The 26,958-nt window shown below is 38.1% G+C and overlaps 1 protein-coding gene across 1 annotated transcript in view; it reads right to left on the bottom strand.

Moving 5' to 3' along the window:
* Window positions 1–5,343: 5,343 nt before the first annotated feature.
* SEC63 (SEC63 homolog, protein translocation regulator) overlaps window positions 5,344–26,958 on the bottom strand; it is a 58,406-nt gene continuing 36,791 nt past the window's right edge. Inside the window, exons 10-21 of the mRNA XM_065681109.1 lie at window positions 26,494–26,626; window positions 25,323–25,415; window positions 20,330–20,484; window positions 18,968–19,115; window positions 17,378–17,460; window positions 15,668–15,727; window positions 15,282–15,440; window positions 14,401–14,559; window positions 13,396–13,497; window positions 8,461–8,559; window positions 7,518–7,622; window positions 5,344–6,980 (exon numbers count right to left, since the gene is read on the bottom strand). Of these exons, the coding sequence (XP_065537181.1) occupies window positions 6,837–6,980; window positions 7,518–7,622; window positions 8,461–8,559; window positions 13,396–13,497; window positions 14,401–14,559; window positions 15,282–15,440; window positions 15,668–15,727; window positions 17,378–17,460; window positions 18,968–19,115; window positions 20,330–20,484; window positions 25,323–25,415; window positions 26,494–26,626 (1,440 nt within the window). The 3' untranslated portion in view covers window positions 5,344–6,836. The remainder of the gene's footprint in view (window positions 6,981–7,517; window positions 7,623–8,460; window positions 8,560–13,395; window positions 13,498–14,400; window positions 14,560–15,281; window positions 15,441–15,667; window positions 15,728–17,377; window positions 17,461–18,967; window positions 19,116–20,329; window positions 20,485–25,322; window positions 25,416–26,493; window positions 26,627–26,958) is intronic.

Raw genomic sequence — 26,958 nt, 5'->3', positions numbered from 1 at the left:
TGGCACTGATGTCCTGGTGACATCTTGCAGGCACCACTCAAGGCATCTCCCATCAACAGCCTTTTGGAATAAAAGGTCAGAGGCACTGAGACTGCAAGGGGACAACGGACTGGACAAACTAAGTTGCTTTCATCCTGATTATTTCTCTTTTAAGCCTTGTGCTTCTATTGAGCTTATAATGAAGATGGGTCTCTCTGGCCTCACCATCCATCCTTGTCTTGCCTTTAATGCTGGTCTTGTTCATTACTTCCACAGTGCTCACTGCAGCACTGTCGCTGTGTGCCTGGAAGAGCCCGCTCTGGTGCACTGCAAGAGGGGACATCATCACATGAGGAGCATCACCCAGCCACCCCCCAACAACACCCTCTTTCCAAAAGAGACAATCCTTCATGTGAGGGGGGCCATCACCCTGACTTTCATGGCTACCAGGTGGCAGTGCCAGCAGTACAAGAGGTTCTTCACTCACGCAAAATAGCCCACCCCCCCTCCACTGAGAACCAGGGGCAGAGGGCCTCAGGAAGAGAGGGGTGCATTGGGAGGAGAAGGGTTAGGGATAAGTAGGTGATATTGGACACTTGCACCCCACTGCCTGATCACCTCTGAGTCTTATAAGCTTGCTAAGAGATGGGCAGTTTTTGCTAAGAAATGAAGAGCTTGTGTATAGAAGTCTTCGCATTTTAAATCACCAGTAAGTATTAGAGTACATACTACATACTAAACATGAATTGAAATGTAAAATATAATGGGGCAGCTTTTCATCATCTGAATGAACTGTTCAGTCCCAATAGCAGTGAAGGAGGAAAAAAAAGGATCAAACACACCTAGCAAATCTACATCAGGAGGGAACCATAAAAAGATACAGCCAAGATAAAACCTTATGTGAGGAAGTTAACTGCAAAGAGTAAATCCTCATAACTTTAGGAAGAAGTACCTGTACACAGCAGAACCTTCTTCCATGTGATGTGCAAGAGAAGCCAATAATGTACAGGAGGTTGCTAAAATTGCCTCACCGTGTGAAGCTGCCATCCATCCCCTGTACAGGACCAAGAGAACAACAGGCTTTCCTGCACTGGAATTGATTTGGAGGGACCTGCACAGCTGGGCAACATGGGTAGACCAACAGCTGGGTGCAAAATGAAACAAGCACTATCACATTTCATCTGCTCATTTCAAGCGACCAAAATGATTGTCACCTGGGCCTCCAAATCTTGCCACCCTGTCATGGACGGTGCCTATTTTACAGCCATTATAATCTAATCTCAGCTAATGTGATTTACACATAGTAATTAATGGAGCTTCAGCTGTAAGGAAATTGGTCATTCAATTTGAGTTTAATTTACTGCACACGCATACATTAGAAAGCACAAATTCCATAGCTGTCATCTGGGCACAGAGAAAGGGTTGTGCTGGGAAGGGGAAAATAGAACCCCTAATAAGCAATATACCACTGGCCTTCCACACCTCCTGCTCCCAAAGCATCTCCTCAGTGGGAGGATGGCATGCGAATAAATCTGGCCATCTCAGTGTGGATGTTTGGAGATATGAACGCAGAGTTCCTGCTGTCACTGCTATCCCATTTTTCAACTGCAGGAAGCATCAGCCTAGCATATTTGTATGTATGGCCTCATGATCCTTCCATATATTTGAGTGTGTATCCACCAGAGAGAGCAGGGAGGCTTGACGGGGTATAAAGACTGCAAAAGATGCTGTATCTGTGGCATAGAGATGAACAACTCCAAGGATGGAAAACCATGCCTAAAGGCCAGGACAACCATTCACAGCAATGGCAGCATTTCAATTTCAGTTACCTTAAGTTAAAGGTGGCCTCATACCAGCCAAGCCTTTGGAGCATCTAATAAACATGGTCAAGCAAAGCCAAAAGCAACTCCTGGGTGATCCGCAGTGCCCTGTGTAGGACCAGTAATGCTCTGCTGACACTGGGGCTCTCCCAGCTCAAGGACTGCTCCACACAAGATACCCACAAGATGTCCAGCTTTTCTAGGGTTTCTCTCCAGAATGCCTCTAGCTTTATGCCATGAAGCAGCTAGCTATGCTGCTTGCACAAAAAGGAAATCACTCACACCTTAAAGCTGGATGGATTAAAAACACTCACTCAAGGTGGTCTGTGCAGTCTCCTTAGTGCCATTAAATTCCCCATATGCAACATAACTGTAAAGTTTTCCCTGCTAAATTATCAGCGCATATACATGGAAAGCTTATACACAGTGAAAGGGTGAAAATGCTTCCTGAATCAGCACACATTTGAAATTAAATTCTAAGTAGAGAGTACACAATTTGGCTTTAAAAATATTCTTGTTAGCTTTACAATCTATTGTGCTTATTAGATTCATTAATAGTTACAATAATAATAGTTATTAAAAGTTATTAATAGTTCCACTGCCGGTAACTGTTCTGTTACTTAAGTGAATGTTAAATATAAACCACCTTGGCAGAAACTTATTTCTACCAACAAAATAGTATTTGTGTGGACATTTTAATTCACCAATTTGCAAATTGCACCTAAACCCTAACCATTGACATGAAAGAGATTAAGTACAAGCCACGACCATCATCCAGATGCACAGCATATACAAATTTGGTCCCGTCCAGAGTTCAGTGCTGAACACGAGTCACCCAAAGTTCTCTCTTTGATTTGCTCCCCCATTTGCTACAGCCCCAGCATAGCACAGCCACCTAAGCACCAGCTGACCTTGCTGCATAGCAACGAGTTCAAGCACATGCTCAAACTTTAATCCACACCTGGGTGCTCTGCCAAGTCTTCAACAAACCCTAAGAAAAGAGACCCAGATTTTAAAGAAGATACCGACGGGCATTTTTGAATGTGTCTCTGAACAGAATGTAGAACTCATGCGACCACAAGGCACCCCAGGTACCCTGTGAATCAGCTCTTTGAGGTATCCTCACGGTAGAATCACCCAACACATCTCACTTGGGTAAAGCTTAAAATACAGCTGAGTCAGATATGCTTCCACAATATCCATTGTATGCAAATACTTTTCCAAAAACTAATGCAAAGCGACATTTAAGGCTCAAAAGGGACTCATTAACACCCTGATTCCTGATACAAATGGAAGCTGTGCCTTTCTTTCTCTGCCAGGTTTTAATTTTTAGAATAATAATAATAATAATGATAATGATGACGATAATAATAATAATAATAATAATAATAATAATAATAATAATAATAATAATAATAATGTGGTTCCTTCAGCAGTTTTAAAATGAAGTCAGTAAGGGGTTTGGGGAAAAGAAACCTCCCCCCCCCCCCCCCAGACATAAAGATAGGGGTATGCATAAAAATACAGACATAAAAATAGGGGTATGCATATGTAACGGTACAGTTTCTTTAAAAGAAAATAACCGGATAAAAGAAACCTCCATCTATGCCTTCCCCCCTCCAGAAAGGGGGAAACCAAAACCAAACCTACCGTTCAAAAGCGCACTAGACATCCCTTAGAAGACTCCTGAAGAAATCCATGCCCCTGCTTCCCCCTGCTGGAGTGCGGCCTGGAACTGCACCCGGCCACTGGAAAACGTCCCCTGCTCTTCCTCTACAGCTGAAGGGTTTTCCCCACTTACAAGACACGTGGGATTTACAGAGGGTTTACCAGGTTTTTGCACAAGTGTAACTTTCTAGTCAGCCAGCATCAGACTAGGAAAAAAAGCGACATTTCCTTTAATATTAATCAAGCGCTGTCAAGATTCAGGGGCAGCGAGAGGGGAGGCACAGAAGGTTCAATCATTTTGCACAAAGAAAATCCCGTTTTTGTAACTCATTTCTTTTGCCTAGGTGCATCTACTTCAAATTTACCCCATATTTCAACAAGCAGTGTCTATCTGCCCTACATGTAATTCATGGTCCTTCCCTCTACTAATCACACCCCTTCTCCGTACACAAGCTGGGCCAGAAGGAAGCAGTTGTGCTGCATATTCTAGCCAAGTCCAATTTTTTTTTCCCCTTGGAAGTGGCTTCCACAAGCCCTGAAGGCATTTGCAGCCTCTCCACTTGAGTGGACGGTCCAGCTGTGCATGAGCCTACTCTGATCTACAACAAGAGGCTGCAAAAAGGAGTGTGAGAGCAAAAGTGCAGAAATAAACCTAGTTACGCTGAAACAGTACTAAATGCTTCCAAATTATGCTTAGGATGCTATTAAACACAGCATGCAGCAGCAAAGCATTTTTTCTTTCCATAACTTCTTACTCTTCCCTTACTAGTCCAGAGTTTCGGAAGTCAGGTGTAAAATTGGCTGAATTCATTCCTAAGCGCCATCAAAAACCAAGGCTTACACAACAACGAGTGCAGAATGCTGCTTCTTCCTGGGAAGTTTTACCCATCCTAGTAACTGCTATTCAAGAGAGAGTCAATCTTCAAATGACAATTCAAACTGTTATTAAAATATGGTTATTAACAGACGCACCACACAACTGACCAACCAGCAATTCAACAACGTAGGAACACTCGAAAGAGTTGTGCATCTGCAACTGGTGGTTTTAATTGTATAAAGCTCTTAAATACCTCCCCAGACACATTTCTGCATGCTTTGGAAGGCGCTGTAAAATGATGCACAACTATACAGCTGATATTTCTAAGAGAGAAAGTATCAGTATGCCTTCCTCTCATAATGAAGATTTCCAATACCACTGCAATTCTCCTCACAGCTTCTATTAAGTTACCTTGCCTACACAGGAGAGCCACATCTGAAGAAGTATTAGATTTAGCCTTTGTTAGCTCAATAGAATTATCCTTGGTTTGCAGACTTGCAGTGTAATCCCAGCTGTCAGCTTTGATCTTCAAGAATACTTCAGTGTTCAGAGCAGGGGCATGATTCTTCTTTTTCTTTTTTTAATCACTTCTGTGCATTCACATCTTGCAAGTATAGTAAAATGTAGGGATCAGTAGTCAGAACACTCCCCTCCAACCCCTCGATGCTCTTATCAATTAGACCTCCTAACTATAATCACTTCCCAACTTTTAACAACAGCAGAAGTTCACTACGAATTGTTCTGGCAGAACAATCGAAGTTTGGCATTCATATTGCCTACTCAATAGTAAGGAGTGTGGTGACTCTTCAAGCATTTCTCTCACTAGTGCAGTACCTGGCTTGAAAGCCTGCTGAACGCAACTAGTGCTATTTTATTGTTGTTGTTTTTCTACTGTATTTTGCAAATAAAAACTGGAAGTAAAAAGCATCAAGCGTACAAGCCATTTACTTTAACCTAGTCTTCATTCTTCGGTTTGAACACACCTGACACTGCTCACGCTTTACAAGGTTTTTCCTGCCCAATATGCACTTCAGAAGTACTTTGAAAGATACCATAATCTCATTTAGAACATTTTCAAATTTTATTTGCAACTATTGCAATTACAAAGAATATAACAATGTAAATTTGCATTTAAAGTGACAACCCTTTCTAATAAACAAGGTCACAAAATTCGTGTGCACCCATTCTGGCTTTGGGCAATCGTCATAGGATGGAAATTTTCCTGCATGGCAATTTGTCGACATTTTACAGCATTGCTTTTACATAGGAACAGAAATACATCTGTCCCTAGTTGCAGAACACACATATGTATTTCTGAAATATAGAAATATAGCTATTAATCAATTCATTTGTTTTACTGAGACAAAAAACGAAGAATCCATCCCTGGCTTTTGTCGAGTCATAAATACACTAAAAGCCCTGATTTCTCCTCCCTGAATTTATTCCCTAATTAGACTTGGGTTTGTTTTTTTTTTTAAACAAGACTAGGGATAGAATCACTGTCTTTTTAACAGCCTCACAGGAGACTGAGGTAAAAAAAAAGAAAAACAAACCTCAAGGAGATGCACACTATTACAAATGCAGCCATCAAATTGTCCAGTTTATTGATGCGAATTCAAAATTGATACAAAACATGCCCTCTTTGCATGTTGTATTTTACCCTTAAAATGTTTCCAACAGTGTCAGGTAGATTTAAGAATATACTTTGGCTTTTAGGACGTACCTTCTACAAAGGCATTACACAAAAGCCACTAATTTATGTAATATGTGATCCCAAAATTGCTTTCAGACATTTTGTTTATCAAAAGACTCAGATCTGCTGCTGATCTGATGAAATAAAGGCTTAAAAATGTTTTAAACCATTAGTAACTATTCTACAGCAGAGTCAAGAAAGTTTATGATTTCCATTATAATCTTGGGCATAAAAAGGCAACAGTCCTAAAAAAAGCAGCCCTCCAGAATACATGGAATGTGGCAATGGGTATGATGCCAATTTATAATGATCAAGTTAAGTAAAACAGATTTTTAAAGCTATGAATGATGGGAGCAGTATCACAGCAAAATATTTAATGAATACCACAGAACCAATCAACTTGGAAAGTTGAGCAGATGTTGTTTCAATCAACAGAGATTTGTCATGTCAAATATACCAAAACGTTTTCTAAAATAAATTCCTAATGCAGAAAAATGGATTTAAAGTTTGCTTCTAGCTAATAGTACCTTTTATTTAAATTGGACCCTAAACTGATCAGACAATACATAGCCCACACTTTTGGACATTTATAATAAAAAAGCTTTTATTTTCAATTGAAACAAATGCACTGTCCTGCACTTGAAGGCTATAATGAGCCATAAACATATTCCAAGGTGTATCAATGGCAACAGATTTGTTTCACCTCCACTGAGAATAATGCACTCTTAATTGGTAAAGAAAAATTAAACTCAGCCTTCTCGAGGCTTCTGTACTGTGTTTCTTGGTTATTGTACAAGTTCCACAGTCAGACCAAGAGTTTGCAGTGTGTGCAGATATTGTAGTCAATCAATAGTATTGTTTAATCATCGTCTTCCTCCTCTTCCTCTTCCTCCTCAAAACTATCTTCAAAGCCTTCACTGTCTTCCTGGTCCTCATCACCTTCTATTGCTGTATCCCATTGTGGATGGTTTTCTGGCACTGGCTTTGCTTCATGAACTTCCAGCTGTAATTGGATAAAGAAGAAAAGAAGGAAGAAAAGGGTTACAGACAATACAGACCAATTTGGGAAAACAAACAAACAAAAAAAAACAGAACAAATGACACACCACACAAAATTTACAGTTTTAAAAACAAAGCAACACCCTAAAACACAAAACAAAACCAACAGCTTCCAGAAAGAAGGCACACCAGATTTTTCTCATTAACTGAATGTATCTAGCACGAAGGGCAGGGAAATGGCATTGCAGACCTCAAAGTATAAAGCCAGAACCAACCATACTGCAGAAAATTATTAAACATGAGAAAATGTCTATTAAAATATGTAGGCACTGGAAAGCATCACAAGCTTTAGTCCCATTTAATCCATTGTAACATTGTCACTACTGGCATCAGGCAGAAATGGCTTACAAGTCTCTTCTTGCAACCGTTTTAAAAGTAGGACAGCTTGAATTCTTAAAGGTTAACAGCACTTTGGGGGTTTCAATAGTTCTATGAAGCAGCTTTCAACATGATACAAATATATAACACATTTAAACATCACCTTCAATGGTTTTATCTGGTCCAATCCCATATATGAATCTGATCTTAAATAAACTGTGTACTGATAGTTACCAGGCTTGCCTGGTGCTGGGAACTTGAGCTCTACCTAGAAAACAGAATTTACACAGTAAGTTCTTGCTGCTTTCAATCAACACATTAGAACAAGTACCTGAGTACTGTAGCAAGCAATAAGTACTACTACAGAATAATCATATTTTTATAAAGTTTGTTTCTTACAAGTGACACTTCTCTGAAAACCTCTGCATAATAAAATACCTGCAGAAAAGAGCATACCCAAGTACAATACGTTCCATGGAAGCTGAATAATCAGTCACATATTTTTCTGAATGAGACCAAGACTCTACATTAGGTACACATTTTCACCCTGCTGTATGCTTTCTTAATCTCAAAAACTCAAACAGGTTAAACCATTTAGTCTGCTGAAAGTACTAGCTTAACTCTACTGCTATTTGAAATTGAACATAAAATCTAGTTTGAAAGAACAAAACGCATCAAATCTCCATTTTTCAGAAAAGCAAAGAACACAGCCAAAGGTTACAGTCTCAGAAAGGTTCAACATGAGCTGAGGCTAATTAATTTGTCAGAGCACCTCTTTTACAGAAAAGTAACAGTATTTCTCACAATTTAAATAACTTTCAGAATGATCATTGTGTACTAATACTGGTTTTCATCAACTTTTTAAACAAGGAGAAAAACAACCCCATGTATTCTGCAAAGAAATTTGGAAGTCTTAAATTATTCTTCCTTCCTCCACTACCAATTTTCAAAGTCAAAAGGCTCTCCTCTGCTTTAATCAGGAGAGCAAAATTAATTTCCCATCTTGAGATAAATATGAAAAAAGCAGCTAAATGTATTTGCTTATCATAAGACACTTCAGTACATTTCTGTAATACCCCAAACAAAAAATTTTTAAAGTACTTTACCTCTTCTTTATCTTTTAGTGTACAAACGTGATATGGCATACATATTAGCATCTGCTCCTTCCGATCTGCAATATATAGCCACCACCATTCTTGTTTTTCCTTTCACAAAAGGAAGAAGAAACCCAAAGAGGATTATTGAAGCCTCATAAAATTATGCCCTTACACTCTGTAACAAGCAATTGTGATTCACTGGTCCTTACAATACACACAGAAAGGAGTGTTTGCTAGTTTGGTTTTTTTGAACTCTTGGATGGGTATGAATAAACTATATAGTATATAGTGCACACCAAAAGCAAACAGGTTACCACAAATAACTGTTGCAAGTGTCCATTCCTTCACCTCCTTTTGTTTAAAAAAAGAATAGTGAAGGGGGATGAAGGGAAGATTACTTCATATTTCTGAAGTGGTTTATTGGATAGGTTATAGTCACAACGGCATAAGCTTACCCTTAGGGGAAAAAAGGGTAAAACCCCATACCTTTTAGACAACCCAAATATTAGACTACTGAACTGTTTTCCAACACAGTTTTACCCACCCTGATGGTCTTGTAACTGATCACAATTGTAACAGACTAGAGCCCTGATGTGTGCATCTTATGACAGGTACAGGTCAAGCTCTAAACCAGGAGGCCAACATATATATACATACACACACACATACACCACCACCAATCAGGTAATTGCTTCAGTGCCACCTGGAAGTGGTTGTTTTGTTTCATTTTTAATCTAACAGAATTATAAGAACTGAATGAAAGATTACAGTGGACTTTAACACCACCACTAAGACCCTTCCAAATTCTAGAGGTGAGTAAGCAAATGCTGTTAATATGTAGAATCTGAAGAATTTTTGTCTCTAACGAGAAAGAGTCAAAAGTTCAGTAGTTTTGGTCAGGGTTTTTTTTTGGGGGGGGGAGGGGGAAGGATAGGGGGGAGCACTGGTGTGGGAGGTTTTTCTGGTTTTAACACTTAAGAAGCCAGTGTCTGGTGATCTGAAACTTAAATAATGCAGGCTGAAAAGCTACAAAAGCCAAATTAACTTTTTTTCTCTTTTAAAGTGACCAATTGTTATGCCAGTAATAATTATTGTCATCTCACTGAAATACTCAACTAGGAAACTACAGATTCATAACAGCAAGACACACCAGCAAACCAACACACCCAACCAAAACACCCTGGTTAACACTGGTGAGTCCAGGAGCAAAGGAGTGTAAAATTAACTCAGTATGTTAATGCCCATTTTACGGTGTATAAAGTAAAAGCATCTGCACCACAGTAAAGCAACAGCATTTCTTCACATATTTAGAACAGGCACTGAGAACAGGACAAAACCCAATTCACATAGTATTCAAGACCCAAATTTGTAGAATTACAAGAAGTGAGCTATTCCCAGTGATTTTCTTTATGAAAAAATGTCCCATATGATTACAAGGCATAAGTTATTTTATCTGCAAGTTTCAACAATAAATATATTGTCAATCTGCATGACAGCTGTAGCAAAAAAGAATCTTACGCAGTTGAAGTGTTTATTTCCTAGCGAAGGGGCCCTCTCAGAATAGAAGGATGAAGAGTGTAAACAGTGCAGATGAACAAGAACTACAGAAGACAGATCCACTACAGAAATGGCTATTCGCCACTTAGGGCCTATAAGGACTCTGATCATGGAAAAAGGGATCTGCATTTGTATCAATAGGTTTTTGATGTTACCAAAACACTGTGCTGACTTGTACATTGTGTACATTGCCATCACTCTCAGGGGCAAAGAAAGTCTTACTTTTTATTCAGAACAAAGATCAAAACTGTCAACTGGATTTTCACAAAAACTGGTAAAATTAACAGCCAAGGGCAAAAGAAATACCAGAACAAATTACATTCATTGATATAATGCTCAAAGGAATCTATAGAGTAAACTCTTTGGAAGTAAAGCTCATGACCCTAGAGCGTCACTGCTTTTTTATAGAAAGGACAACTGTGCAGGAGTGTCATTTTCCTTCCTCTTATTGGGTGGAATTTAAAGTTTATGCCTGTGAGAATCTGGCAAGCTAACAGGCAAGTGGGCAAAATGCCCTTTAACAGATGGGTGCAAGGTTTGGCATGCCAGGAAACCAGCATGTTCATAAAATTGGAACACCAGGGCCAGTTTCTACCTAAAAATGTCAAAACTACAATCTGTGCAGTTTCTGGATCCATGGATGCAGGAGCAGAAGATAATTATTTAGGAACCTGCATAGATTAAAAACTGCATCTCTGGCACAGTAATCAACTGCCCAAAAACTTTTATAAAACTCAGCACTGGTGAGGAAGCATCTCAAATACTGCGTTCAGTTTCTGGGCCCCTCACTACAACAGCGATACTGAGGTGCTGGAGCAGGTCCAGAGAAGGGCAACAAAGGTGGTGAAGGGTCTGGAGCACAAGTCTTACAAGGAACAGCTGAGGGAACTGGAGAAGAGAAAGCTCAGGTTGGTCTTTTTCCCAAGTGACAAGTGATAGGACAAGAGGTACTATCCTCAAAATGTCTCAGGGGAGGTTCAGATGGGATATTAGGAAAAATTTCTTCACAGAGAGGGTGATCGGGCATTGGCACAGGCTGCCAAGGGAATTGGTGGAATCACTGTCCCTGAAGTGTAGATGAAGCCCTCGGTGACATGGTTTAGTGGTGGACTGCGTAGTCCTGAGGTAAAGGCTGGGATTGATGATCTTGAAAGGTCTTTTCCAGCCTAGTCAATTCTATAACACAGTGTTAAGGCTATGTCCTGAGAAGACACATATTAGGCTCAGCTACATCAAACATCCCTAAATTCTGGAAACACAGAAATTCACACAGCTACAACATTTTACCCTTAACTCTGAATCCATGAACTGGCCATGACCACAGTAGAGTTAGAACTCTAAATCACAGGCAAAAAACCCAAAACACCCAGAGAGTACAATGGATTTTGTTCTTCAGACACCGCAAATCGACACTATCTGAACATGCTCCAACTGCAGCTACAGCACCAAGTACAGCTGCATTCAGCTTTTAGGACATGAGTGAAAGGAGGTTGGAAAGTTTACAACTGCATGAGAGAATACATGTGTATCTTTCAAGCATCCAGTTTAGCCCTAGCCTTTTTCTTTAGCACAGTACTGTATTTAGGTTTTATCATAAAACCCATCAGCAGCTTGGTTACACAGAGCTGGAGCACCTTTGTATACAGTAAGTATAAGCAAAGTCTCCCAAGGAACCTTCAGTGCAGTAAAAAAGAAATATGAACAGTTAGCACCCCTGTGGCAATGGGCACAGCACATACTCATTGTCTGAACTTAGACTGATGACCAAAGCCAGCTGCTTTCACAGCAAGACAGCATTAAGACTCTGCTGCGTATCTGACATGATCTAAGGCAGACAGAAGAACAGAACACTGGCACACCTTTTTCTGTTATGCTGGTGTGCTGCTGGAAGCTGTACTGAGGGATGGGAGGGTACCTAACAGTGTCAGGAAAATACAGCATTAAGATTAGCCATTACAAAATAAGATGTCACAAGGCCACAGAGCTCTTAACTAAGGCCTTCAGGAAAACAATTTCTTTGATTTATTTGTATACTTTTTCTGGCTCTGTAGCAACAGGTCTTGTTTCCCACACTTTGTTTTCTAACGATGCCAGAACTATGTAAAACCAGCAGGAACAGTATGATCACAAGCATGGGGACAATGGAGTGTGTTTTGCACATGCAACAAGCTGTACAGGGTATAGACATAAAGAGCCTTAGGGACTGAAAAGAGAGCAAATATACACAGTGTCTTCCTTTTTTCTTATGTTTTCCTATTCTTCTCTGTCTCAGTTGTCTCCTTTAAACCACAAGAGGAAGCATAAGCCTGCATCCCAGCTCCCTACTACTAGAGATAACACTGGAGATAAGAGATCTTAGATTAGTTCTCTACTCAGACAGCAGGGAAGCAAAGAAAACTCTCTGAATTACTGGCCTGGAAAGAAAGTGTGACCAAATACTCCTTTCCCCAGGTTCCAATCTGGTCACCTCTCAAGGACCTAATTTATTTGTTCAGAACAAAAAACACACACTTTGAAAAACCCCATCGAGGTTTCATTGCTGTAATGGGTTTTTAGACACCTATTCTGAATGTGTTTGTGTAAGTAACAACTGATACACCAGAACATGCTTTCAACACCAAAGGCTGCTGTAGTGACACCTCAGCCTATCTACTATGAGTCACCACTCTCAAATACACCACTTCATCTGATACTCATCCACACCTGATTTGTATTTTTGAGCTCTATACTGGCTTCTGCCACACACTACACTGTGGTAGAAAGAAAGCTTTTCTAACCCCCTCCGTCTTCCACAGTTGCACGCTGTGATGCCACCATGCTGCTGCACTGAGACTTGGAAGCCAACCAGCAAGCCAAAACAACCTGCTCACCCCCAACACAGGTTAACACAGGAGGTATCCAGGACCTCCTCCACTCACAGGCATTTCCAGTTAAAGAGCAAGTAATACTCTACCCCTTAACTCCGTATCAGAACCACTGCTGTGCTTTCATGTTCCATAGAAAAAAAGAGAGAGAACTCTAAAATATTAAATCCCTATATATCTGAAAGGTTTCATTCTGAATTTATCTGTATGTAACAGATCAGCAGAAAAACAAAACAAACAAACAAACAAAAACACACAACACAAACTTTAGCATTATTGCCATCAAAAATGAACCTTAAGTTGCATACAAGTTTGCAAGTCTCTTGGAAATGGGCAGAAAGAACATATTACAGGTTTATAAGAAAGTATCTGAAAGAGTTTGAGGATATTAAAAATTATGACTTCTTTAAATTAAGGTTAGCAATTTTTTTCAAGTATTAGACTTGTCTAAAAATATAAAAGCAATTATTTTGTATTATATTAATTCTCATGTTTCACAACTGGAATGGTTTCTATTACTGACCTCAGGAAAAAAAAGACTGTAAACAGGATGCGTTATCTTTGACTTTGTTTCAAGAAGGGCTCGTTCCTTTCTCTGTATACTTTGCTGTAATTCTTGCCATTCCTGTCAAAGACAATTTTAAAGAGTTACTGTGCACCAGCCATCTTTTGCATTAGAGAAAGAAATTTCAGGCCATGGAAATTATACATATGGCAAGTTCTTGTGCTACACTACACATTACAGAAGGGAAAGGCACACAGAGATTAAGTTACACAGTATGATTAAAAGAAAGAAAATAAAAATAAAAATCAAGGGAGAGTGAAACTAAAGAGACCATGTATGTACATATTAGCAAACCCCAAAACAGATCTGTGAGGCTTGCACACATTCTTCAAAGCTCACTTCTACAGCAATGCCTACAAACACTAACTACCTGACCTGTAAGTCTTGACTGCAAGCTTGATGACTCTCTTCCCATCAGAAGCTTACTCTCATCTTGTATGCGACTTGCAGCTGTCACCCTCAAGTCCTCTACCATAAGACCTGTGGTGCAGAAACCACCTACCACCATGATGCCTCATTCTAAATTACAATTACAGTTTTGAATGACTAACTTAACTGTTAAGAGTTTAGTAAGCAGACACAGTATTCACTATGCAGTAAATACAACAGCCACTGCATGTAAAGAGCAAAGTTCAAAGGAGAGACTTTATCGCACAAAATTTGCAGCAGCTAGTAAACAAATTAAGCCAAAAGAAGCATTACAATCTTTTCCTGAAGCTCCTGTCTTTCTCATGTAATTTTTAAGTTTTCTGTTTATGCTGCAAAGCCCCTTCACTGCTTGCTCTCAAACAGACTTGCAATGACAAAGCTCATACGCTGGAATGAGGTCTGAAAACCTCTGGAGAACTGATATTACTCCTTCATCTTGGTGCTGCCTAGCCTGAGGGGATGCTAAGAGGGTTAAAATGCATTTTCTCTCAACCCCACAGGCAACATTACCCTTCAGGAAAAAGTAAGGCTTACAGCTTCATCATCTTTGTTTTGCTTCTCATCTTGTTCTCTGTCAGAGTCTCTGTCACTTCCATCATCTTTTTCACTTTGAGAGTCCCTGTTTGTTTCTTCTTCTTCAGAGTCACTTCCTTTATCAGAGATCTCCTCCTCTTCTTCCTTCGCAACTACTTCCTAATAAGAAAGAAAGGGGGAGTAAGGGGGGGACCAACAAACCTCTAACTTAGTTTGTCTACATTATTGTAGTACATAGCATTCACAGCACCTGTCTTAAGGTTAAAGCCCTTATTTCCTATTTTGATCTATACTCTTCCTGTGTCACAGAGTGTATATACAGTGAAGAATATTTTTCAACTCATGTGCTAAGAGGAGCAGGGAAGCAGTTTTCCTTCTCTACATGGCACCCACAATACACATAGAAGAAACCAGTATTTGATTCTGGGGCTGTATTTAAAAAAATCCTAGGAAAATTAGAGAGAAAGACCTACAACATAGCTGGAAAAAACACCAGCGCATGCAGTGGGAGCATAAAGGTACTAAAGCTACTTAATTTATCAGAAGAAAGTCTTATTTCAGCTTTTGCCCCTCAAAGTAGAAGGTACAGAACAATTCACCTCCCAGAAGGCATCATAACAAGAACTAATAAGAAGAGACTACAAAGCCGAACTTATAAAGTAGTTGGGCACAACTTTCAGCAGGCTGATGGAAACATTACTGTGGTGGGTCCCTCATTTTACCAGTAATTTTTAAATGTAAAGAAAAAAGAAAAAAAAATCTATTTTAGGAGATATGCTTTACAAAATCAAAGAATGTAATGTGGCAGATACAAAAAAAATATCAGCTTAGGAGTGACAAGCTGAACAAAAGACTTAAATATCAATAAATCTATAAGCTACCCCATTAGCTTGTTTTTGCTTCTGTTGTTTCGGTGGCTGCAATGAAGGTGGCACAGGCTTCTTTTTCAATGGCTTCTTTTTCTTTGATTTTGAAGCTTTCTTGGTTCCTTTATTCTTTTGCTGCCATCCCTTGCTCTTAACTTTGTTGACATCTCCTTGCTGTAGGAAAGCAGTATTTAAAATATTTATTCTGTTCATTAAATTTCAGGCATTCACTATATTTTAAGCATTTTAAGCTGAGATCCAAGGTTAGAAAGCATAGCTCAAGAGACACTTCAGTAGGCATTTCTGGGAAAAAAAAATAATTCTTGAGAAGCACACAATTAGCAACTCAACATCTGAAAGTTCTCTATAGCTAGCAAAGGGAACATCCATTTTTCACTTACCCCATCTTCTGCTGGTTGCTCCTCTGCTGCACATATAGACTGCTCCTTTTCAAACACTTCCTGGTTAGAGAAAGATGTGAAAAGTACTAATGCTTCTCTGTACCAAAAGAGCAAATTACTGTTTTATAGTTGAACTTAATCACCTTAATCAGGTCTAATGTTTTGCTTATTATGGCAAATTCTTTTATCGGCGACAAACACAACAGGGGATTAACAGATGAAAATTAAACCCTATTTTGAACATTCGGTCTGGGATTTTTCCATCACTACCATTATAAAGAAATTCAGTAACAACATGTCATCGTGTTCCAAAGAATCTACTTGTTTTATAAAGCACAGAAATCCTGTATCACAAAAACAAGCAGTAGTAAAATGCAAATTCTGCTCCAGTTGCCAGAGCATTAAAAACTACAACAGCTGCACTGCTACTCAGGGACACAGGACAACAAATCAAACTAGACATAAGAAACGTTAAGACAAAACACAATGTTAGTATTATGTGGACTAGGACATCTCTATGCAAATGGAATATTTTCATGCATTTCTTTCTTCAAAACATACTACATGCCACTAAAAAAATTCACCATAAGGAGCTGTCTTCTGTTAAGACAGCAAATATGAGACACCACCACAAAAAAAAAGCATTCTACAAAAGGCTAGATCTAGTCCATGTATCTCAATGTCAGACTGCCGAGAGGAGTTAACGTAGAAAACAACTGAATTTTCCATACGCTGTCAGACATTTCAATTAATTTCTAAGTTTAATATGCTCATAATTTGCAGTTCCCTTTATTTTTAAGATCCAGCGTAGTGATATGGTACTTATACCTTCTACCTACCACATCCTCAGTTATCATTGAAATGATATATTCTGAAGTTCCACAGTATGAGCACGTAGTACTTATATAGACTTATTTCTGCTGAACTGGCTTTAGCAGCCGGTCTGATCCTCAAGTGTAATATTTATGCTTGTATGCCTTACACCTTAGAAGCATAATTCAGACTTTTTGTTTACTTAGACAATTATCTGAATAGTACAGATGCAAAAACTTGACACTGCAGGCTTTGCTAGGTAGAAGTTTGTTTCCTTTCTGTGCATTAAGTTTCTTTGTTCTAAGAAAGTAATCACTGTGTTTAAAGCTTAAAACGTTATCTCAAGTCAGAAGTTGAACTACTAGGGTGCAATATTACTTTGGTTATGCCACATTGCTACCCATTCAGCAGTCCATTTTCTTCATGTGGCACTGGTGTACCTTCTTTATATTAAGTTATGTATATTTTGCTAGACTGAGTTTCTCTCATAAGTGTCTAGAGAACCCAAGAGATTTATAACATTATGAGCCCACATAAAGTGAAATCAAACACTGTCCTAAGGACTTCAGTGAATAATTTATTCTAGTTCAGGAACTAAGTTTCTGAATGTCTCTTTTCCTGTTATTTACAAACCTCAGGGCAGTATCACTTGCCATATTCTTTTACTGTTCCCTAGACAACTGCAATGGGTCAGACTGAACTTTGGTCTGGCTCCAGGAAAACTTTCTCATTCACAAACAAAATCATAAGGGAGGATTAAGAGCACAAGTTCTCAATTTCAAATCTTAATTTTACAGTTATAGTTACAGCACACCATGTTAGCTTGCAAAGAAGAAATGCCTATTTTTAGCATATACTTGCAGTTACCCTGAAGGAACAAGCATTCTAAATACTTACTGCCATGGTCTGTCTTGTTAGTGTGACCAAAACTGTGACAAGAGAACCTACTGTAATATTGTTGCTGTCTTCATCATCCAAAACTAGTGTAAAAGAGAAAAGCAACACATCGATTAAACTTCTTTAAAGCCTTTTTTTTTCATTAAACACTGTTTCTACTATGTCTAAATATAAGAATACAAATTCCAGAATTTTTAATTAAAAAAAAATCAAAATATTAGTTGATAAGTCTCTTGCAACCCCAAATATACTGAGGGCTGGTAATTCAGCAAACTGCAACACAGCAACATTGAGTTTGAAATTTTAATTGCATGAAAGTGAAAAAATTCAAAGTTATAACTGTTGTGGGAACTGTAACTCTATAATATTGTGCATTATATATTAAAGCATAAAACTTCAGACGCATGAAATACTATACATGACCAAAGGGACCGTGTTATATTTGTTCTGGGAATCATAACTTTGATTTTCCTGACTTTCATATGATTAACAACTCAATTTCAATGCCACATTAACAATCATGCATTTAATTCTTTAAGTAGAAGGCAAAGGAAAATAAAAAGAACAGCAATGATTATTTTAACTAAAGCATCAAACATAAAACCCACAGGGAAACCATCGCACAGTTTACATCTCCAATCTGTTAACTGGAAAATGTCCCAGGTTGGGGAAGAATAGAATTGCATTCCTGTATAGAGTTTTTATATATGTCTACCACCACCACCCCTGCCAAAGCAGTTTTACTATTCCCCAGTTTTAAACATGTATTTTATATAACGGTAATACTAAGATAAACAGAAGAGTATATGCATTGTTTAATCCTCCGTATCACACCTGAGTACAGTTGTGTGACAAATGAAGACTATAGGCAGAACTGTATTTTGAATTTGACCACTGTAGCCACAGTAGCAACGTTAACTAGAAACAAGTATTAGAACAAAACTTTCAAATATCTCACATTTACTAGCACAGATCTTACAAAGCAAAGGAGACCTCAGAACCACTTGCCACTCAAGGCTGCCTAACAGGAACTGCTTAACAGCATACCTAATCCTCAGAGAGGAAAAGCATTATACAGTCATCGAAACAGAGCACACAGAATGTAGTTAAGCATAGCACGGACAAATTCATCTAGATAAAAAACCTATACAAGTATTAACACAAAGGAACCCATGAATATTTAGTCATCAGGGTCTCCAACTCAAAATCTCACAAAGGACTCTCCATGCTGGAGTAAGCAGAGCATAAATTCTGGAATGAGCTCAACTTTTTAGGATAGCTAATAAAAGTGGTATTTCAACCAGAATTCCACATTGCTCATGAAATATTAAATCAACAGATGAAATATCAGATAAGCTCCTGCAGGAGAAACTACTGCTGGCTTGGGAATCTGTGAAATGTTTCAATGTACTTTATCTCCTCAGACTATAAATCTCATGTACAGAGCCCGCCAGTCAAAAAAGCATGTCATTTCCAGGCCACATAAATAACAGCGAGTTGTGATTCAGCATCCTCCAAAAGCTTACTGCCAACAGACTATCAAAATGTCAGAAGAGCAACATATACATAACAAAAAGACCTCCCACTCACCCTGTGGTTTTATATCCATAGTGACATACGGAAAGCTGCCAAGGACAGCCATAACTTCATCATATTTCTTATCTTCTAGGAAGTGCAGTAAATTGCGACGATCAGAACCTTTCAAACTCACCAAATCCTGAATACTTTTGATTTTGTACTAAAAAAAAAAAAAAGTCACAGAGAAGACAGTCCACAAATAACCTCTTGCTAAGACATCACTGGTGTCCCCACATCACTAATACATACACACCACTTCAGTTTTCTATTTTTATAAAAGATTTCAGGAAACGAGCAAGCATACGTTTTGAGAAACAATAAAACCAGGAGGCTGCACTCAAACCTACTAAATAGCAACTAAATAGCACTGCTTTGAACATTGGTGCTTTCCTTAGTATGTCACCCTTTAGAAACTAGATATATTTCATATAAAACTATTATTTCAGCCATTTTTTTCAGAAAGCTGTGCCAAGAAGTCTTACTAATCATGTTCCTTCTCCACCTAGAGTACTTGAGTGCTTTGAGAATTACATTAGCAGGAACAACCAAGTACATTTTTCTTTTCCCTTCATACGGAACTGTAAACAAATCTAAACTTACTCCTTTTAAGATTTGCACAGCAGAGCTGAAAGAATGAAACAAACATAGATTTAACTGAGTACTTGATTACCTCGCCATTATAAATGTACATACTCTATTAAAATTAACTTCATGCACCCAGGTAGAATGCTCATGCCTCCAGCAGGGGACTGTATTTTTCAAGAGCTCAGTGCGTGGGAATCCTCAACAAACAAGCCTAATAAATTGGCCTCTTCCCTCTTTCAGGGGAAGGACAGGTGGGATTATGAGACAGACAAATTTTTCCTTTTTGTACTTAGTTACACCACACGTGTAAAAAAAATATGTCTAAAATGCATACTTTTTTTGTATGCTCCCTGTAGTTTATTTTTTTTTCTTTTATGAATTCCTTTGGTTTATCTTCCAACTATATTTTCTACCAAAGCAGATTAAAGCAAAACAAAAAAAGTGCCAGCCAAAACCCCACAGAAGTCCCAGTAGAATATCCCAGCTACATTCTAGAAAATATTAAACAGGAGATAGTACTCCGTAACGAGAAACTGCTTCTTCTGCTTGTGAGGTCAATGTAGAACTCATCTTATTGGATCTCTGATCTTAACTTCTACCTCCTGAGATGGACTTTAAAGAAAGAAAAAGGACACAAATCATCTAGGAAGTATTGTACCAAGTTCCTGAAAAAGAGATATATTTTTATTCTCTTGGTTACTTCATGACCTTGCTTCCTTATAGGCAAAAAGGTAAAACAAGTAACAAAGTGTTTTAAGAATTTACCAAGTATCATTTGTAGTTTTATACCTTTTTATGATTGGAGACTCGTCTGAGATTGTCCTCTTCAATGTGAGGAAGCTGCAAAAGGGGAGACTTGAACTGCTGAAGTCCCTGGACAGTCATCTGGGAAAGCTTCATGCAATTTTCCAAAGATCCCAAAGATGGAGCACGGAACTCCCTTTCTTGGGGAGAATGAAATAGACAACATCATTTTTAATTTTTTTTTCTTCTTTTTTCACTTTAACAATGTACACTTGTGCTACAGATTACAGAAAACCTCGGTTTCAATCAAAAAACCAAGAGGCATATTAAAATGTTCAGCATCATAAAGCAGGCAGCCTTTTTATTCTCACTGCAGTTGCATAGCTCAGACATTTTCATCTTTGTGTATTTTTTATATATACATGCGTGTGTGTATAACACATGCTTACAAAGTAGAGCTACGCATCATTATATACAATTTATCATTATCACTAATCTTTATAACACAAATTTTCATCTTGAGAGATGAACAGAAAGGTAGCAGCCTAGTATATCCAAGAAAAAACCTACAGGTATAACTGAAGCTAACCAGAGGATATTATATTATATTAGAAGGCAGCAAAACCAGCTGTAAAAACATGAAAGGCATTACTTTTGTAAGAAAACCTAAAGGTTAAAGGGGATTTTTGAGCAAACACCTATTTGACTTTTAAAAAATATAGGTAATTTCTTTAACATCTTAAAGCACAAAAAGGTACACACCCTACATAATTAAAATGATTGTGAAATAGACATGGAGAAAGTCTTAAACAGAACAGAGCAAAAAAAAGGGGGGGGGAATTAATGAAAATAAATAGTCATTTAATACTCTTCATTGCATCTGCAAAGAAATGAAAAAATCAAAGCAGACAGGTTCCCACATACTGCTTTTTAACTTCATTAGACAATCAACCATTCATTCATTCATTCACAAGACTTCTCAAAACCTAGTTTAGAAAACTCATTTCAGAATTCCCCTGCAGCAAAAGAGCTGCTACCAGTCCAGAATTGGTAATGTTAGGGTTCCTCTACATATATATAAATATATATACGTAAATATACATATACACACACTGCATCATCACAGAAAAATAGGTTAGATCCTCTTCAGAGAGCTAATAAGAATTTAAGCTACTTATATCTTCTTCTGAACTCATCTGTGGCATATGAAAGAACTGAAGGCAATTTTAAACATGTATTAGAGAAGGTGCCTGTCATTTTATTTAAGAATCAGTGCATGTATTTTCCTATACTTTAAAACCTTTTCTGAGAAACAATTAAGCTTTAATTACCTTGACTGTTACACATATATTGTGCATATAGACAAAAATAAGTACAAATACAAACATCTGTATGCTTACATACACAAATCCATATGTATACAAATATGTAATACTTGGTATGGACGATATGTGGCTGGTACATTTGGGACACTACAACAGGGACATCTTGCAATAGCTTGATTAGAGAAATGGTCAGAAGGAATATGCCCACTCTACTAAGGCTGTGTGATCAAGCTTACCACACTATTAAGTCTATTAGAGATGTGGATAAAAGCAGGTTTACTTACACCTGGGTGACAGGGCAAACTACACCAGACCAAAAGAGTACCAAAGGCAAAAGTGCTGAATGTTTAAGTGCCAACAACCATGTATGTTGATAAAAAGCAAGTTTAATTTAATTTTACAGAGGAAATAAGTAAAGGTAATAAATCTCACCAAAAAAAAAAAAAGAAAAAAATTCAACCCAATTTTTGGTGCCTTCAATACAGTTTCTTCTCTTCTTACTATGACTTTGCTGCAAATTTATAAGCAGCTACTAAGGTGTGTTAAACGCTGTCGTGGTTTAAACCGAACCACAAACCTTGTTCACTCACTCCCCCCCCAATTCTTGCCCTCGCCCTGCTCCTGGAGGGACGGAGAGGAGAATCGAAAAGAATGCAACTCCCACGGGTTGAGATAAGAACAGCCCAGTAACTAAGGTATAACACAAATCACTACTGCTACCACCAATAATAATAATGATAAAGGAAATAACAAGAAGAAAGAAAACAACACTTCAACACCAGCCGACCAATAACTCGCCCCACTCCCCCCAGCCGAGCACCGACCGATACCTCCTCCAACCCTACCGTTCCCACCCTTCCGGGGTAACTCCCAGTTACATCCTGGGCATGCCGTGCTGTGGTATGGAATACCTCTTTGGTCACTTTGGGTCAGGTGTCCTGTGTCTGCTTCCTCCCAGCCTCCCCTCCTCCCTGGCAGAGCATGAGGCTCAGAAAGTCCTTGGCCAGACCAAACATTTGAGCAGCAACTGAAAACATCGGCGTTATCAGCACTGTTCCCAGGCCAAAAAAGCAAAACGTAGCACTGCACTAGCTACTAAGAAGGAGAAAAATGACTGCTGCTGCTGAACCCAGGACAAACACATACAAAAAAAAAAAAAAAATCACTCCATTGCATCTGGCCCACCTGCCCTTCTCCCATCAATAGCCTGTTTCTTCATTAATTATAGAATCATAGAATAGTTAGGGTTGGAAAGGACCTCAAGATCATCTAGTTCCAACCCCCCCTTGCCATGGGCAGGGACACCTCACACTAAATCATCCCACCCAAGGCTTCATCCAACCTGGCCTTGAACACCGCCAGGGATGGAGCACTCACAACCTCCCTGGGCAACCGATTCCAGTGCCTCACCACCCTAACTAACTATAAATACAACCAGCTACTAAATCAAAACACATGGCAGGACTTCCTTTATTTTATTTTTTTTTAAGCCAGTTTATTAAAGAATATACACAATGCAAAGAGAAAACACATGAACGGAACTATCTGGCTAGAAATACTGGTAACAAAGATGTACCTTTACAAAGGAAAAAAAAAAAGTAGTAATGTAACAACTAATCTCCCAACCAAACAGCACAATTTACTTTCCATCTTCCCTATCTTCCACCTCCCCCGTAATTTTGGCCGTTGCTAAGGAAAGTCACAACTTTCCAACTATAATAATAATAAAAAAGAAAACACAACAAAACCCACCACACTGCAAACCAAGTTAATAATCCTAAATATTCTCTGACAAACTGGCTTTTTCAGGAAATTCACCTAGAGCTTTGAGGCCACAGAGCACTAGTCAGAGCAGAAATTCTTCTTTTTCTTAAAGCACTGACTCATCACCCATATGCCATTAGAAAAATGTTTAACAAAGTTGGAGAACAGCAGTTTGGTTTCTTGAAAAATAACTCAGGACTTTATATTCTCTTAGAGTGAACCTGGGAACAGTATAGATTTTAACACTCAACTGCCCCCAGCATAAAATGAATGCCATTACTGCACAGTTTGATGGCTTCTGCTTGTCGAAATGTACAAGACAAGATGACCTGAGGTCATAAACTCATTCAAAACGTATGACATCAAAGTAGTCAATCACAAATTTAAATGCAAATAATAGTTGTTTGCGGGGAAATGATATATACCTGGGTCCAACCACAAGCTCTACATTACATTGCAGCTTCCAACCTGAATGAGAAATGCACTTTGACTGGTCAGCTGACTCAATGTCTAACTTTTCTGTAGCCAGCTACTAGAACACATTCCACATTTTTGGCAACAAACACCTTGCTTGGCAGGGCAGCTATTTACTTATGATACTTACGGATGATCTCAAAGAAGGCATCAAGATAACTTAGACCTGATGATTATGAACTACCAGCTAATAGTCACAAAACAATGGATGCAAAGAAAAAATGCCACACAGCTGTATTCCCAGTGTTGTAAAGAGAAAGTCTGACTATACAGAAATCAGGCAAGACAGTACAAGACATTTTATCTAGAGGTAGCTCACAATTGCCACATTTCCACCAGGCTGAAAAAAGCTTAGCAATAAGTAAAAACTGACTGGACTGAAACAGAAATAGTATTTATTTTTATGAAAGCAAATTAAAATTTGTTGCTTGCAAATAACAAATCCAATAAATATAATGTTAGGTGAAGACTACTCCTACACTGAAAAATGTGGCTGCTTACTTCCAGGTTTTGAGATTTTTCCCCAGCAGTCTCACAGATTAGTAAAGATAGGGTTTATTTAATTAATACTTCTTTCTAAAACAGGACACCTAAGCCAGTACACAACATCTCACATGCTCACATACCCTCTCTAACATACGTTATTTCATTATGGGACACTATTTCCAGCACCACTTGCAACAGTGCTGGAAAAGAACTTTCCCAAAGCCATCCTTGCTGGGCAGCTATCAGTGTTAGTTAAAGGAGTCTAGTAAAGATCAGCCAATAAAGTATTATTTGATAGCAAATAAAATTGTCAGCAGTTTGGCACAGAAAAATGCCTTGCCTCTGCTTGTTGCAATAAAGGAGTGAGAACCAAATCTTTGTTTCTTTACACTGCAAGCAGCCATCTTCAGCATAATTGCCTCTTTACAGTAAAAATAAAAGTGCTTAAATATTATATTACAATTAAACTGTAATTTTCACTTCAGTTACAGTAAAGCACCTGCCCCTACAAGCTCAGAAAAAAAAAACTACATAGCAGGCTAAGCAGCACAGGATCTTGAAACAGAGAAGTATGAGCAATGTACAAAGAAATTATGATAAAAAATTATCCAAAACCAACTGACACTCAGGAGAGGAAGAACTGTAAAAGTGGAAATGAACAGAGGGATGAATACAAGGTTTATACTAAGTGCTTTGCTACCAAAAATAGACCAGATCTTTAAGAAAAGGTTTTCAATTGCATTTAAGGAGAAACTTTTAATTGCAAAAATGACAAGCTGAACACATACTCAAGATTTCAGAGCTGAGCTTGGCAGTGGTAGCAGCATTTCAACCCTCTAAATAGGACGCTCATTACAGTAAAGAGAACAAAAGTGCATTCAGGCATTTCTAAATATCACAAGTTAAGTTTCCCACAAGAAGCAAAAGTTTATGAAGTACTGCAATGGAGAATCATATCTACTAGTTTTAATTATAGTTTCTTTTCTTACCTTCTCGGCTTCGAGCCATTATTATTAGTTGGCAGATCACATTAATCATTTCTTGAAGTAGTGCAGGACTCTTTTTCAGGATGAACTGCTGATCTGCAAGACATAACTGCTGCAATTATGCTGCACTTCTGTTATGAAAAAAGACAACAGTTTACATGAACTGGACATTTAATGGTGCAGCCTTCATTTCTATTCATTCTTGTATTATTGAAAATACCACTTCATTCTCATATTATTGAAAATACCACTTCATTCTCATTGACACATCCATCTAACATTCCCTAACAAAACAGAGTAAGTGCTAAGAGCGAGCACAAATTTTGTATACCAGACAAGCAGTTTCCATACCAAAAGAAAAAGTACTTACTATATCCATCTAAAAAAAAAAAACAAAAACAAAAACAAAAACAAAAAAAAAAACAGGTTTGGAAAAGTATTATTTTTAAGGTACTAAATACTTTTGAATACGGATCTGCGAATTTAAAAGTAAAGCCAGTAATTACATAGCAAGAAAAATGAGAGATTTTTAGTGACTATTTAAAATTGATTTTTCTTTTGAAAGAAATTGGAATTTTTTAACCAAACCATTTTTACTGGTTGTTGTTTTTTTTTTAATTTGCATTAAAATATAGGATATCTCAAGTTTGCTGGTCAACCTAAAACCATGGGCTTCATGGTTGAAACTTGAACTGCATTTAGAAACACTTCAGTTAACATATTTACAAATATGAAAAATTGGAAAACACAAACTGAAGGTAGGTAACTAGCATTTAAAGTTCTAATTTTGCCATCTTTGCTTCACACAGTGGGCTAAAAACTCCAAAAATAATCATGTATCGAAACGTTAGAGAGCACTGTTGTGGTTATCTTTGATTTCTTTACTCTGAAAACCAAAAATACTTCACGTTTAACTTTTTGTTCTATTACAAAGAGAATAAAAATTTATCAAAGTCATATCTGCAGCCAAAAAAGCACTAAAAAGAAAGGTATTAGTACTACAGGGCTGTCAATAAGTAAATGTTAAGTAGGTGTTTAAAGAGTCATTAAAGTTGAAAAACTAGGTACACTGCGTGGAGACTATTGAGCAGAGATCCATGCAATTATTTAATGGATAAGAATGCAACATATTGCCCTGTTTCCAACAACATCCAATTAGGGGAGAAGCCATTACCTTCTTCAAGGACCTCAGGAACTTTCATCCTGGCAAGATGAGTCAAAAGCAGAACTCTGGCTTTCAGGCTGTAAGGGCAGGTGAGTGGAGGCTCATTCTTCTTTAAATTTATGCCACCAATTTCTCTGATTAGCTAAAATAAATACAAAACACTATTTTGGTGCTAAAGAGAAAGAAATACAGGAGGACAACAGTTTACAAGGGAAAAACAATTATTTTCACAAAAGCAAGACTTAATAACTCTTCCCTGGAAAGTTCTGTAGAGATGAACATTAGCCATTTGTACTCATAGCCCAACTCCCAAAAGTCAAGAAATGTCTTTAAATGCCTTATTTCAATGTGGGAGTGAGGGGAGAAGTAAAGAACTGCACACAAGAAACTTGCCTTGAATAGCACTGAGTAAATTTGTATCAACAGATACGCATTTTAAAAATCTGATTTTATTGCCAAGGTTTACTAGATTCA

The sequence above is a fragment of the Lathamus discolor genome, chromosome 5 (assembly GCF_037157495.1).
Source record: "Lathamus discolor isolate bLatDis1 chromosome 5, bLatDis1.hap1, whole genome shotgun sequence".
NCBI lineage: Eukaryota > Metazoa > Chordata > Aves > Psittaciformes > Psittacidae > Lathamus > Lathamus discolor.
This window is presented reverse-complemented; position numbering and strand designations above follow the sequence as displayed.